Source organism: Cryptomeria japonica, chromosome 2 (genome assembly GCF_030272615.1).
Source record: "Cryptomeria japonica chromosome 2, Sugi_1.0, whole genome shotgun sequence".
Classification (NCBI taxonomy): Eukaryota; Viridiplantae; Streptophyta; class Pinopsida; order Cupressales; family Cupressaceae; genus Cryptomeria; species Cryptomeria japonica.
In genome coordinates, this window is record NC_081406.1 from 80,831,845 (window position 1) to 80,848,836 (window position 16,992).

The following is a 16,992-nucleotide window of genomic DNA, read 5'->3' on the forward strand; positions in this document are numbered from 1 at the left end:
AACAAAAGCGATCACATAAAAGAGAAAAGCATGCATCATCCATGAACTATCAATAGAAAAGCTACGAGTTCATGAGAAGAAGGAGATAGAGAGAACGGATACACACTAGAAGTATTTTTTTAGGTGATCCATGAGCAGAATGATGAGAAAGGACATAGATACCTCACCCCTAGATGTTTTTATATAGGTGATCCATGTTGGGGAGGAGAATAGGAATAGTCTAGCCATGTTCCGCTAGTTTCACTCATCCTTGTGCATGTGTGCAAGTGATGTCTGGTTTAAAGTATATAGCACCCCATATAAGAGTTTGTTTCCTTTGGTTTCGAGCATACACCAACCTGTTTAAGACATGTAATGTAAATGCAAATGCCAAGAGGCGACTGTGTAAATGCTAAGGGAAAAATGTCTAGCTTCAAGAACATCTCGCTCTAAGAGTTTCCTTTGGTTATGAGAATGTGTAACCCTGATTGAAATAGATACATGCCTAGTTTCGAAGACATCCCATGTAAGAGTTCATTTACTCTGGTTTTAGTGTTGTATAACCCTACTTAAGACATATATATTTTCTTCATTTGGTTTCAGGTGTGAAGCATCTCTCTCTCTAGGAGTTTGTTTACTCTGGTTCCGAGAATGAACACCCCATTTAAGACATGCAAAAACATGGTACAATATAGTACAAGGAGGGCAATATGGGCGCCCCTTCTTAAGATATCAACATAGCCCTATGTTGATGTCTTAAGGAAGCAAGAAATAAGGATACCTGCCTTCAACACTAAGGAGATATCCTTTAGGAAACAATACCATAAATCCAAGCTAAAGAGGAACTACTCTTCAAATAAGGATAAGATAGTTGAAAAAGAGATATCTTGCAACAAGTGTAAAGGAGATCTTTGGAGGAGAAGAGATCTTTTCTCGAAAGACATCTACCTCGAAGAGAAGTTTCTTGAAAAAATATAACATCTCTTACCAAAAGAAAGGAAGGAGAACAAGAATGCATAGCTTCCTCCTATTGCTAGGTGAAAGAAATTCTTGATGAAGGATGACACACTCTTGACCCAATGATTGGGGGTAAGTTTATAATTGATATAGATTGTGAAGTGAAGAAGAGGTTGTAGCCAAAAACTTACACCTCTTATATAAAAGAGAATCCTTGAGAAAACAACAACTTCACACAAGGAATGCCATCAAATCATAAAAAAACACTGCTCACAAAGGAAAAGTAGAGAGAGAGAGAGAGAGAGAGAGAGAGAGAGAGAGAGAGAGAGAGAGATCAATGCCCCCCAAGTGTAAGGAAAATGAGAAGAATTGCACAACCTCTAAGGAGAGATAAAACATTAGAAAATTCACAATATATTCACAAGAATAAATATCCAATGCAAGAAAAGATGTTAGTATATGTAAAATGCAACTCTAAAGAATTGGTAATCTTCAAAGAGAGAGAAAAAGAAAGAGAGATCACATATTCTCCTAAAGAGGGATTAATCATAAGAGACGTACCATTTCATGCAAGAAAGGATATTAACACATGAAAAATATAACCCCTAAAGGGAATAATGATACTATTCATAGCAAGAGAGAAAGGGGAAAAAATGTCATCCTTGCTCACCCAAGCATGAAGACAAGGATGGATTAGGGGGAAGAATTACATATTTCCTTAGGAGAGATTATTCATAAGAGACATGTCATTTAAAGTAAAGAAGAGGCACTAACAAGGGACACGTGTAATCGCACGAAGGATAATTCTATGCAATAAAGGCCATCAAGTTATGAATAATGAAATCCATAAAGGAAATGGTGAAACTTTAAAGATAAGAGATAGGATAGAGGTAAAATAAAATCATGTTGCTACCCCAAGATATTTGAAATTGAAAAATCACCACCTATAATGACAAAGAGCCCCCAATTAAGCAAACTAGTTGTGTCATAGGGTGAGGAGCAACATGAGAAGGAAAGGAGTGCTAAGGCACTACCTTTTCACCTAGAAAGAGAGCAATATCTTTTGAAACACATATACAAGCATGATCATATTGTTATTGAACAAATTACTTAAATGATTTACATGTTCCAATAGAATGAGAACCACCATGATGAAAAAGACAATATCCATGACCTTCTTTATGTTTAGTGCAAAACTTCACAAAAGGAAAAACAACATTCTTGTCATACTTCAATTTGTAAGAGATTCTAGTACCCAATTTTTCTTGATCGTCAATAGGTGTAGGATTATTATTTTGAGATTGAGGACAAGGGATATTATTATTAGAAGAAGGATTATCATTTATGATTTTAACTTTTCTACTATCAATAAGTTCTTCCATTGCATTTTGTAAATCAACACAATCATTAGCGTGATGATCGTAAGTTTGATGAAATGAACAAAAAGGAGTTTTTGAAGAAGAAGCACTTTTAGATGCACGAATGGCTTGTTGTCTTACAAGATGGTCTTTGAAATCTTGAATCCTAAGGAGGTCAGCCATAGGATATTTATTATCATTTCTTAGGCCTTATGTGGTAATTTCTATAGGAGGGTTTATAGGGACTCTAATTCCTTGTTTAGATTTTCCAAGTCCTCATCCTCTAAAACATTATTTTGATATTATGTTAAAGTCACTCTTATAAGAATCTTTTAATTGATAAGGTAGAGGAACATTGCAATAAATTTCTTTGAAGTTTGTAGTGTAAGGATGTTTATAAGGAATGAAGGGATTAGTAGATGAAGAAGGAATATCTTGTGAAGGAAGATTTTCCTTTCTTTCATCATGCATATCCTCTTTGGTAGATTGGGAAGGAAAATACTTATCATCTAAGGCCTCATCTTTACTTGATGTTATATGGGGAGAGAGATCATGAATGAATGCATAACATCATCTTATCTACAAATGTTTTGATGTTTAAGATATGCTCTTAGAGAATAAAGAGAATCTAGAGAGATGGAAACACCAATGTTTTGATCGTGCCCCCCTTGTGCTAGGGTATGTGTATGAGAAGAAGATGGGACCATGTTGCTCTTCAATGCTTGCTCTCCATTACAGAGATCATTCATAGGAGTATTATCTCTTTCTTCATTCATGCTAGATACCCTAGGAGAGGTACGAGTGTAAGGTTTTCCATTAACATCTCTAGAATTGGGATGTACAAAATCTTTGAGGTGGTCTATATATGAGATGCACTTTCCTAAAAACATCACAATAAAACAACATGCACTATAAATGAAAGCTTTTATATCAAATTGATTAAAAAGAAGGAGTTTTGAAACCCTAAAAAACACAATATGTCAAAGTGCTATGAATGAAAAGAAGCAATGTGAATTGAAAGAAGTCATTATCCAACACATGATTTTGATAAATATAAGTGAAAATCAAGGCAATCATATGTGAAATAGCAAATAAATCAGATCTATTAAGTGTCACGATGAATGTTTTAAAATCAAATCTGAAAATTGTTGTGACAAATTGAAGCAATTCACAAATTAAATTAATCAAAATAAATTAGGGTTTTTATGAATTAAACGTATAAATTTATATGATTTGATTAAAATGAGATATATGAGAATTTGAATTTTGAAATGTTTCTAAATTAGATCTGAAATAATTAATCCAAATTATGAAAATCAAAAGCCTAGGGTTTTTGTGAAATTAACCTCTAATGTTTTAAAATTCAATTGGAAATTAAAGATCTAAATGTAAATTTGAATTTTAAATTGCATAAAAACTCAGATCCAAGAATATAAATTAGAATTAAAGGTGTAAGGAATTAGGTTCACCAAAACGTAATGGGTGAAAAATTAGGGTTTTCACCATAGAAGGATGAAAACCACTAATTTTACCATTACATTCAAAAGAGGGGTGAAACCCTATAGATTCAATCACAAACCAAAAAGACAAGGACTGAATATTGATTGGATTTCAAGGGGTAGGATTTGTTTGTCCTCTTTTGTGAATTGAATTGCTGAAATTAGGGTAAAGTGTTGAAAATTAAGGTAAAAATGCAAAAATAATGAGCTACAGATGCAAGACCGAGACATGCACCTGGATCTATGCAGTATAAGAAGTTTTAGATTTCATCCTCAAAAAAGCTCCAAAAATGTTGGGACTAGAATGCTCGTCCCTCTAGTCCTCCTAACTTTTCACACACCAAAAGGGGTTGATTCCTCTCTATGAATAATGCTTATTCTAATTATCACAACTCCGTATCCATTTTTTGCACACAGAAAGAAAAGGGAAATAGGTTGGGAAAATGGGCTTGCCTAAGTCAAACCCTAGTTTAGGAATTAACCTTGATTGAAATATTGCAAACACTGAAATAAAATAATGGAAGGGTATACCTCAGATCTGCAATGACTGATAATGATGCTTTGCTTCTTGAATGTAATCACATATGTTATATGAAATGGCATGCACATGACAAAACCCTAATCACACACACATTCTTGCAAATGAAAGATGTAATGATGCTCCATAATTGATGAATGAAGAATGTAACCTTGAAGACCTCTAGAGATGATTGATGATGAATACTTCAATGATTGATGATTATAATTTCACCCTTCTCTTATGATGTTCATATATGCAAATAAGAGGGGAAAGCCTACTTATATACTTGCCCATTGAAAAACATGCTAATTTCCCAACATGAGCTGATACATAGAGAGATTTCCCGCTCAAATTTGTTAATACGAGAGGGATTCAAAATAGGGTCCAATTAAGGAGGACCAAAGCGTGGCACCCTAGTCCCAATGAGGACCAATGCACCACGTCCCGGTCCTACACTATATTGGAGCCAGACTAAGAGTCCATGCAGTGTGTAAAATGAAAATAAGGCCATATTTGCATGATGCAAGCATAATCAGGTCTTAATTAAACATTGGGAGATAAACACTAAGGTGAGGGCCCAAAAAGAGGACTAAATTGTAAGGGAGTACAATTTAGGATGCTACAACAAGTTACTTGCAAAGTCGGGTTTTTTCGAATCATCATTACAAGTTGTATTATAACTTGCAAGTCAGGTCGTAAGACCCGAAATGGAAGTTCAAACCTATAACACTTGCACTCAGGTCCCGATTGCAACTAAAGTCCCTTTGGTTCTACTTTTTTTTTTGTCAAAATCAAATTGATTTTGTTGTCTATCATTGCAAGTATGTAGGTATTTTTTTTTCATTTGCAAGTTTTGATCACTTGCAATCGGGTTTCTAAAACTTGATTGCAAGCCTTTTTATGGCCATTATATTATACTTGCAATCGAATTTGGAAACCCAATTGCAAGCATGTCACTTGACGCCTTTCATTCCAAGTTTTCCTTCAGAGTTCATAGCTTGCATTAGTTAATTGGAAGTTTGTGCTTATCCACCATCCTAGACTTGTAATCGGGTTTGAGAGCCCCAACTGCAAGTGTACAAGCGTCATCCTTCCATTGCAAGCCATCATCATATGAGTTTTCCATTATATGCTTACTTAGAATCGAATATTAGAACCCCGATTGCAAGTGTCCATATATGTTTCTAATTGTCTTTTATGTGTAATTCGATCTTAAGGTCCTTGCTACAAGCTTACGCCTATCATGCAAGTCTTGCTTACTTGCATTCGGGTCTCCAAGACCCGATTGCAAGTGTAAGTTTCAACATTTTTTTCCCTAACTTACATTCTTTCATTTCCGCATTCCAATTTCATTGCAATCCACTTGCACTCACATTCCACCTCCCAAGATCTAAAATTTACCTTGTCTCCACATACTCTCATTCCCATGTTTTCCCTTTGCAAGCTCATTCCCATGTTGTCTCCACATACTCTCAATCCACCTCCTAGAGACCCGATTGCAAGGCATTTTAATGCGTGTAAGGACATCAAGCAAAAACCAGTGTTGTCATATGTTGATGATATCAAATGCATATCTAATACATTGCCATATGCATAGAGATGATCAAAATGGCATGAAACATGAAGCAAAAAATAGTGGCTAAGTCAAGTCCTATCTAAAATCAGGGATGACAGTTCTAGTCTCACCATTGGGAATATTTTCTTTACTAAATGTGGAGGTCAATGCCATGATAAGAGATAAATTAACAAATGAAGGAGTAATGCAACAGAGGAATGCATTGTAGCAGTGCTATGTGGTTAAAAATAATGGTTTTCACTATCACAGTGGCCAACAAATAATGTTAAATATCTTCAAGTTTAGTGGTTGATCTTCATGAGGTCACTGTCATTACCATTCATGGTCAAGTGATGGAAGTTGTTGTTCCTGGAAAAATACCTTCACCGATCTTGAATACTTCAAATACCAGTATAATGAAGACCTCTTAGACAAAGGATGATGTAAATAAAGTCATGTTTTCGACACTTAGATTAGTTTTAATTATGCATTTGTAATTTCCCTTTGACAAATTACATGTAATGCCAAAAATTGTAATTGCAAGTAGTCACATTACTTGCATTCTCATAACTTGTGATTACATGTAAATAAATTACAAGTTGAAATGTAATAGGACTGTAATTTGGAATAAGTCATAGTTAGTTTTAGTGGTCGTGGAAAAAGTCTTAGTTAGTCATACTTTTCCCACTTTTTTCTCTCAACCCCTCTCCTATATATACCAAAGGCTGCTCTATGTAATTTGTATCTTTTCTTTATAATTTGCACCAACTGGGGTTACAACACCTTCATCTTTACTTTACACTACTTTTCTAGGTTCAAACCCTCTTCTTATTTCCTCTTAGATTATGTTAATCTGCCTCTAAAAAGTCCTAAATCCTTCCTCTATGACTGCAACATTTCTTCCACTATAGTTCCTATGTGGAGGCATCTTGTATTTCTCTTCTTACACTATCTACAAAACTTCTTAGTGCAAAGCTACCTCAAATCGATGATTATACTTCCACCTTGTACAAAACCTCCAAGTCCTAGTGTAAACTACCTCACTCTTTGGTGATCTATTTGCACATTCAAGAAAAACCCACACTTATGCCACCTGGTAGGGGTTAGCTCAAATAACACACACCACATATTTCACACATGCAAATATGACTTTCTTTATTAAAAATATGATAGATTATATAACATAAATATGACATGCAACATGAAATAGGTTTGAACACATTAAAACTTCATTCCCCATGGTTCTAGAGGCTTTGGTCTCTTTGTAACTTCCAAAAACTGAATTAGTTTCTATCTTTTCCCCCTTTTTATGACTTACCACTTTTCCCTTGTTTGGATTGGAATATGCTAAAAATATGCCCCAAATAGGTTTTGGTGCCCGCAAGAGTAATTTTAAATTTTTTATTTTTCCCTCCTAAAGCAGCATAACTTTCAGAAGGCCATAACTTTTGATCTAGGAACCCAGTTGAGCCCATTTTTTTAAACTAAAGATCTCAGAGTACACTACACCATTCTTTCCCCATATCAAGAATTGAACAAACATTCATCAAGGTCCTAGTCAATCATTTAAAGATCCTAAATTCAAGTTGAATATTTTTCATAGGATTTTTGAACCCTGAAACATTAGTATACCACTTTCTGTAAATGAACTCTAGCTAATTTATTTTTCCATAGGCTAATTTTACAATTCTAAAGCTCTAGGTAAGTTTTCAAATCTCTACATGCTAAAACACAAAATTTCTAAACATAAAATTTTTGTAAATTCAATCTTTTGAGGACTTTTTTAGAGGAAATGAGCTTCACAGGTAACACCTAGACCTACTAGGAATTAAATTAAACATTTTTTTGGGTGATGCAAGATTGCTCTTATAACTCTCGATGTTCCAAAATCAGCAAATTACACTATAAAATTAGGGTTCAATGTTATTTGTGTGATTGTGAAGGATTTTTTGGGGTTTACTAGATATGGGAAAAATAGATTAGGGTTTTTCAAGATTCACGACCAAACCTAGTTTTTGCTAAGCCTGATAAGTGTATTTAAAGCTTCACTTTATCGTTGATGGCGAACCCTACATGGAGTATTAGATTAGGGTAAATAAATAAAATTTAAAGTATATTTTTTATTTGTTAATGTTATTGTTTAATAGTTATGCAAATTAGGGTTTTTACAACTCTAATTTAAATATTTTTGAAATCTATTAAAGCCATTTATCCCAAAACTAGTTTAAGACATTACAAGGTATCACCTCCACTACAAGGTATCACCTCCACTACTACCATTAACTAGTCTTTTGCAATAACAAGTGAAGATGAGAAAGATGGTGCCAATTCAATTTGGGATGATGAATAATGATTACTATACTAGGGGGCCAAATTTTGATTTATATGAACCTTCATAATAATTTTGATATATGTAATGTGATGCTTTTCTTGCAGTTTGGGAGGAATGTTTACTCCTCCATAGACATAATTGGTGCTAGAGATTGCCCTCATGTCAAGAAACAACATACTATAAAAATTTAATACTTTATGACAAAGGTTGTGGTCTACATGACCACTTTTCATTGACCAGTAATAAGTTAAAATTAATATATACTACACACACACACACAATCCTATTACATTATATCACGTTCTAATGTATGAATTTTTGATAAATTATTCAAGGTTATTGTTTTAAGAAAATATTAGAGTTCACAAGTTCTATGAAAATTTACAAACTAATCAAATCACCTTGTCCTTTATTTTTTTTACATTTACAACAAACCTAGAAAATCTTATTATATTCAAAAATAAAAATAATCTAAACTTTAACATAGAATTGTTTGGAGCCATGGAGAGAGGGATATTGAAACAATTTAGTCTTAGAAAACCTCTTTTCCTCTTCCTATGATTTCTTTGTGTCAAAATATGATTTGTAAATTGGGCATATAATTGACTTGGAGTTCATCAATAAGAAATTTGTAGATGCTTGCTCTTCTCTAAAACATCTTCGAGAACATTGTTAAGTGCAACTTTAACTGCTAAAATATTATGTCAATCAAGTGTAGTATATAGTCATCAAATAAACATAAAAACAAAAATAATAGCACAAGAAGAAATCATGCCAACAATGGTACACATACAAGGCTATCATAGAGAAACCTTAAAAGTGTGAAAACTTTGGCAAGAGTGAGCTTTAGATCTCCATCTAGTTTATAATAATAATTTTTTACATTCCAATAGATGGAAGCATGACAAAACCAATATATTGGAATATTGTATGACCTATAACAATTGAAAGGAAGCAAGATCTATGAAAACACTTCCTACAACAATCTAATGAGAGGAGACAGTACAATTTTTTTTCTTAAAACCCTTTATAGTTATAATAATGAGATGCACACACTGCAAATAAAATAACATGCAATAAATAAATAATATTATAACATAAGATCTACATGGGGAGAACCCACACTCCAAAATATTACTCAATGTATTAGGATAAACAATGGTTTTACAATAACTTGCAGAGCAAGTCTTCTTAACAAAAGTTTATAGTGTCACTGTCTTGAGCTATTCGGGAATAATAATATTACTTGCAAATTACAACATACGAAATGCTCTCCAAGACATCTAATACATAAAGAAAACAATAATGGAGGAAGCTTTGACCAACCCAAAAGAGATGGACTTCCAAATTCAGGTGGCAAATTTTTCAATCACTTGTAAGCATGCCAATGACACTTGTACAAGATTATTTGGCCCCTCCTACATGCCTTCAAACTTGGGTGCCTAATTTTTTATATAAATAAACATGATAGATGCTCGAATACACACCTTACAATTATCATAAAATGTATCATAACTAAAAAAACTTATAGTTGTAAGAGAATCTTTCATAATCGACTATTAATAGTTGATTCTCTTATGGCTCATCATTACCTAATTTGGGCGCCCACCTTCTCCATGCAAAGATGCTTTTTGACACTAGTCTATTTTGTCATAGAATCTTGTCCTTATGCATCATGAATCAGGTCATAAGAGTTTTTCATTCATCATAAGTCATCATAACCTCTTACACGTTTCTCGAGATGTCCATACATGATAAAGAATCTATACCACAAAGTGGGATGCCTACCTACTCATGTGAGGACAAAAACATCTTTGTCATCTCCTCGCATGACGACAACTCACTATGCCAAGTCATGATGAAAGATGAAATAGGATGTGCAATAAAAATACATAGGCATAAATAAATATAAATAAATCAATGCTAGGAAATACTAAGGTTGAGACAACTTAATTCCCAAAATTCTCCTAGTTGTTGAAGACCTTAGTAAAACCAATATGAACATGACTTAATTGGCGTGAGGATCATAAACTTTAAACACCATCTAAACTTTTCCTTTCTTGTAGGTTTTATCAATGCATCTGCAACATTCGTCAAAGTGTCAACCTTTTTTAGTTTTAACTTCTCATCCTCCACCATATCTTGAAAAAAATGAAACTGATCATCAAAATGCTCTGTTCTTTGCTAAGAAAATGAAAGTTCCCTAACTATCACAAAATATAATAACCATCCTGGCATTAAACCTAATATTAGAACACATTTGTCTAAGTCAAATGTCTTCTTTACAAGCACGAGTAGCTACCATATACTCTTCTTCTGTCATGGACAAAATGACTACAACTTGTCACTTACTCATACAACTAATAACACCACTGAACATGGTGAAAACATAAGCATTGGTGGATCTCTTGTAGTCAATGCCACATGCCCAATATGAATCCACATATCCATGAATACTCATAGAATGTCGAGGTCTAGTAGGATAACTATGAAAATACATGGAATACTTGGAAGTACCCCTCAAATATCTAAATGCTCTCTTGACTGCATCCTAATGCACCCATCTAAGATTAGCCATATATCAACTCGAGACTCCCACTACTTGAGAAATATTTGGTCTAGTACTAATTGTTGCATAAATAAGACTGCCAACAACACTCACATATGGTACAGTAGCCATGCCCTCCACTTTAGCAGGAGATTTTGGATAATTTTCCACATATAACTCCATTCCTTATACAATAAGAACTATCATGGATCTACGAGTTGTCGTGTTGAATATCTCTAACACCAAATCTGTTGGACCTATCTCTTTTGATCTTCATTTCCAGAATGTGCCTAGTTGCACCTAAATCTTTCACTTCAAATTATGTTGATAATTGAGACTTCAAGTCAGAAATCAAATATCCATTTCCCAAGAGTAACTTATCATTCACATACAATGGAATAATGAGAATATGACCATTATTAGTTTTGAAATAAACACAATGACCAAATTTGAACATCTAAAATCCCCAAATCAACACATAGGTATCAAACTTTTGGGACCGCATTCTCAAAGACTATTAAAGATTATTTTAACTTGTGAACCATATTTTCTTTACCTCTTACCATGAATGTTTTGATTGTGACATATATATTTGTTCCTCCAAATCACCATGAAGGAACGCTATCTTGACATCCATCTGTTAAATTTCCCAATCACAAGTTGTAGTAAGTGATAACAAGAATATAATGGATGTGAAATTTGCAAAGAAAAATTTCTTTATCTTTTGAGTAGTTGGGTAAGACAAATTTCTTGTTGTCTTAAATTCGTCCTTCACCATATTCATTACTGTGATTGTAAACAAATTAGATAAGTATCTTAGCAATTTATATTAGTCCAGGTTGGTATTTGTATTGGTCTTCTCTATGTTCAATCTAAATATTTACAAGTTTAATGAAGGATCATTAAGTAAACATGTTTACATTATACCTTTTCTATAACTACTTTTTTGATATTTTAATGGTCACATATGACTCATAATAAGACATTAATTTTGAATAAAACATAGTTTTCACATACATTTCAAATCACCAAAAACCAATTACCCATCATATAGGGAGTAGGAGTAGATTAATACTTATTGTTTAAGATTTAGTATTGTGAACTGATGATGAATCTTAAGCAAAACAAAATGTTGCATGTTTTGTGAATCATCTCTAACATGTTTGCACTTTTCCAATGTCTACGAAGTTATTATTGAAACTTTCTCAAGGAATTGTCACATTGTCATTATCTAGAGATGCACGGGCAAAGTATTTATCAAATATAAAGAGGTTTACTACAACTAGTTAGGTTTAACCTAGTGACAAGTATGGGGGTTATATTTACATTTACATTTGAGTATAACTATTGTGGGTTGTATTAGATGTTCATTTTATTTGATTTGAATGCCTATTAAGACATACCTCTGGGATCAATCTCTCGAATTTAAATTGAGCTTAAAATTACAAGAGATTATTGACTCTCATGGTTGGCCTATCTTGAGTCTATTGATGGGCCTCTTTTTCCTTTCTCGAAGACAAATACTTCCTCTCAAAGGTCGAGAAAATCTCTAAGATTTGAGAGAGCGAATTTGGGTCCTAACAACTAGTACTAATCCTAATGCAAAATGTTACCTTTATTTGTAGTTGAGTTCCATAATAGTACAATTTTTTGTCACGATGCAACTATTAATAAATTGAACACTTCATGCTCATTTCATGTTCCCAACCTTCCAACTTCATTATTCAATATTATTTTGGCATTGACTAGATTGTCAATACAATACCTATAAATAACCATGTAACACCCACTTTGCAAAACCAATGTCTTGTTCATTTCATGGAAGAGTCTATTATTGCGCCTTCATCAAAGATTTCTAGCTCCCTGCCAACAAAACAATTCACTTTTGACATTGAAAATTCTATCGCTAAGAATTCTTGTATAGAATCAAGTTTGTTAGAAGGAATTTTGGATTCAAGTTTGTTGGATCAAGTAATCCATAAGTTCTTTTCTCAATTCAACCCCTTGAACAACAACATTGACTATGATATTAACCTTTTGTTTATGGGTCTATTAGTATTTCCACATTTAGCATTAACAATGCCAAGTCTAATTTTTGTATTGTTGACATAAAAAAATGAATACACTAAAATTGTCAATGTATATACATGAATTAGTAGCAATAACTACAATTCGATAAATACGGTATGTGTGTATAGGGAGTAGGAGTAGATGACCACTCAAAAAGACTTCAATAATACTAAAGAAGATTACCTTCTCATCTATTTCAATTATGTTTCTCAATATTTGTACATTGAAAGCACAAGCATATGATTTTTTCCAACACGATGATTAAATATAAACCAATATTTTATATTTGAAAACTAAATGGTTTCCATAATCAAACGTTATAATATCTTATTCCAATTAATGACATTAGATTTTCACAATCCAAATTGTTTAGATATGCTAAATCTGGCTTTGATTGTGTGAGAATTTTTGACATCGACATTTTGAATCACACTCCGTGAGAATGAGAGAGTGCATCAAAAGGAGGAGAAATATCAACAATTGACACGACTTAATTAAATTGCAACAATTGATTACACTTATAAAAAGAAATATCAATTATATTCTTTAATCAACATTAACTAATTTAATGTCGATTTATTGTTATAAACAATTAATAATTCAACAATTCCTTAAACATATTCTAACAAAAGTAAAATAAATAAGAACATTACTTCCTACTAACATATCAAACCAAATCATATTACTATGACTATGAAAATAAGTAGCCGTTAGTGTTGGCCGAACTCCAAGTTCGAACTTTTTGGAAAAAGAAGAAGAGAAATCTTCAATTATCAATCAAATATCTCTTTTGCGTGGCTGAGTTGCGCGCTGCACAGCGTTCTTTTCTTTCAAATCAGTACAACATTCGACTGTAGATATATATATATATATCTGCTTGCATGCTCGCATTGAATATACACACAGTTCTTGTAAATTACTCATCTTTTTTTCCCTCTTCTATCTCTTCTCCAAACTTGTGGAAACCGTTCAGAGTTCGAAATCCCTTTGCTGCGCTCTTTCAATTATCACAAAATGAAGTGGCTCAAGTAAAGCGACTCAGGCTGTACAGAATTTGGCTATAAACTCCATTCTTCAGCAATGTCAGACAGCTCAGGTTCGAACCCCAGCAACGACATCGACTCCTCAGCGCTCTTCGTTAATTCCTACAAAAACTTCATTCAATCCACATCAACCATCGCAGGTTCGAATTCTCTCCCGCAGCAGCCACCGCCAGAATCATACAAAATCCTCTCCCGACAATCCCCGCTGCCATGTTTTCCATCAAATTTTCCGCCATCAAAGCTCATCCCCAACACGCGCTTTATTGTCGATGGTTTCCGCTCTGCCGGGCCATTTTCTGTCACATACTTTTTAAGCCATTTTCACTCAGACCATTACGCGGGGCTAAACCCGCACTGGAGTAGGGGGCTCATTTTCTGCTCCCATGTGACCGCTCACCTGCTCGTCACTTGCCTCAAAATTCCTGATGCCTTCGTCGTCCCTCTGCAAATTGGGGAGCCGCTGTTGATTGACGGCTGCGAGGTCACGTTAATTGATGCCAATCACTGCCCTGGCGCTGTTCAGATACTCGTTAGGGTTTATGCGAGTGGTGGGGATATACGGAAGTATGTTCATACGGGCGACATGAGGTACGATTCTCAGATGAAGCTTGAGCCCGCCCTTTTTGATTTCATTGGTGCGGACACCTTATTTCTCGACACAACGTATTGCAACCCCAAATTTGTATTTCCTTCGCAGACGGAATCCGTAGAATATGTGGCCAATACGGTGCGTAGGATTATGACGGAACAACAGGGAGTGGATAAATCTTCTGTGTTGTTCCTTATTGCGGCGTATGTTGTGGGAAAGGAGAAGATCTTGACGGCCGTGGCAAGGCATTGCAATTGCCGTGTGTTTGTAGAGGACAGAAAGATGTCGATATTAAGTTGTTTGGATTTGGATGAGTATTCTATTTTTACTGTGGATGGCTCGGCTACTAATGTTCATGTTGTGGGGTGGAATGTTTTGGGGGAAACATGGCCTTATTTTAGGCCGAATTGGGTAAATATGGAGAAAATTATGAAGGAAAGAGGGTATAGTAGGGTTGTGGGCTTTGTGCCCACGGGCTGGATGTATGAAGTGAAGAGGTATAGTTTTCCTGTTAGAGTGAAGGGATGCTTTGAGGTTCATCTTGTGCCCTATAGCGAGCACTCGAATTATGATGAACTTAGGGAGTATGTGAGGTTTTTGAGGCCCAAGGAGATTGTGCCCACTGTAGGGCTTGAAGGTTTGGGGCTGGATAGCAAGCAAGCTGCTACAATGATGAAGTGCTTTGTGAATTTGGTTGATGAGACGGCACAGAAGCGGAGGTTTTTGAAAGGTTTTAGGCGCACGGATGTTGTTGTGGGGGCGACCAAGGATCAAGGCTCAGATGAGTTCAGTGAAGATGAGGGTGCTCAAGGAGAGGCAGGTAATGCTGAGGAAAACACCATGGAGATGGAAACTTTGTGTTCGGGTGAAGGGGTTACTGCTGGAAAGCAACGAATGGTAGAAGCTAGGAAATTGAATTTGACGCCAAAGTTAGTTTTGCCTAATGTAAAGAATGAGGACATTTTACAGACAAAGTCTTACTTACAACACGAATCGGCAACAGTTGGTGGCACTGAAGGAGGTACAATTGAGCCAGCTCCTCGGGTTTTTTTTGGCAAGAAAGCCAGGAAGCGGGGTGATAGTGGACCTGTTTTGTCGACAATGGATGTTGGCAATGCTTTAGATACCATTTGCAATCCAGGCAGTGCTTTAGGTGAGCTCCAGGGCCAGATGAATAATGCAGGCGATTCTTCTCAGAGTGCTGTGAATGGAATTGGTGGCATGGAAGATGATCCAGATTTTATCGGCTGTAATCCACTGCAGTCTATTGGCAGGATGGATGAAGCGATGGAAGAGATGAGGTTATGCCTACCAGACTGGGTTGTCAAAGATCAGATGTACAGCTTACTTGAAAAAACAGGTGGTGACATAACTGAAGCAGTTTCTGAATTCTATGAGCACGAAACTGAATTTTGGGAGCAAATTGTGGCTGTTACCAAAGCGAATCCTGGGGGCATTAATGATCCAATGAGTGAGAAGTGTGCAGGCGATAAATTTTCTGAGCAATCAAATTTAGTCTCTAGTGCTGCCATGGCCAGTAAACAAGGATCTTATTCACATGCAGCACCTGACAGTAAAGAATTTAAAATACCAGATATACATCCTTCAACTGTTAATCAGCATAACAAGAGCACTGGAAAAACTAGCTCAAAGAGGAATACTGCTTCCAAAGGTATTGACTGGAGTATTAGTAGTAAGCCCAAAAAGAAATCCAGGTTCTCTGTTAAGTCTGTTCCCAATAAAGGTAAACAATCAGCTATTACTAACTTCTTTAAGAAGGAAGTTGTGGATGGGAGTGTACCAGGCATTAATTCTGGTATTAAACAATCTTCTATTGCTAACTTCTTCAAGAAATCAGTAATGGATGGGGGTGTGTTAAATGTTGATTTCAATGTTACTGGTCCCGAATGTGCAGTTAATATTTCTAGCAGATCCCAATCAGTTGGTTTGGAAAGTATGCGCAGATCTAAAGATTCTAAACAGCCATATGGTGAAGGATTAACTCAGCTTCTTCAGATATTAGATGGCAATATGTCAAATGAAGATGCTTTGATCCTGTTGGATAAGGCAAAAGGAGATGTTAATACAGCATTGAATTTGTATTACACTGCGTGTTGTGAACCATCCATTAAGGAGACTACAAGGAATGAACTGAAGTTGGACAAATGTATTTCTCCTCTTGAAATGGGCAGTAACCTGCTTAACTGTATTATCAAGGAAAATTCAAGCTGCAATTCTGCTGAACCAACAGCACTGTCCATTCAAAAGCACTCAGAGATTTCTGCAGTGAATGTGAAGGAACGTTCTGTTGCACTTCCCCTTGAAAAGTACAATCCCATTGAGAATGGTAGGATGGCATGCCTTTAACGTGCTTTTTGGAAATGTGTCTGTCTATACCTTGCTTTTTTTGGTTCCAAAAATGGTCTCAAACTTGGTTCATTTCCATATAAATATATTTGAGATGGAGTTTTTTTAAAGGTAGAAAATAAAATGTCATGAGCAGCTTGCTAATAGTAATGTGTTTCATAATTTTGGTCCTTGT

The 16,992-nt window shown here is 35.1% G+C and overlaps 1 protein-coding gene across 7 annotated transcripts in view; it reads left to right on the forward strand.

Annotated features, from left to right (window-relative positions):
- The first annotated feature begins 13,561 nt into the window (after positions 1–13,561).
- Positions 13,562–16,992, forward strand: part of LOC131078854 (DNA ligase 6) — a 323,121-nt gene continuing 319,690 nt past the window's right edge. For 2 of the 7 annotated variants that reach the window (XR_009113859.2, XM_058016664.2), the window contains exon 1: positions 13,562–16,797. Coding sequence is in view for 6 of the 7 variants with exons in the window: in XM_058016664.2 (XP_057872647.1) it covers positions 13,899–16,797 (2,899 nt within the window). In the remaining variant the exon portion in view is untranslated. The remainder of the gene's footprint in view (positions 16,798–16,992) is intronic. The other 5 variants (XM_058016663.2, XM_059215983.1, XM_058016662.2 and 2 more) reach the window with 4 other exon arrangements.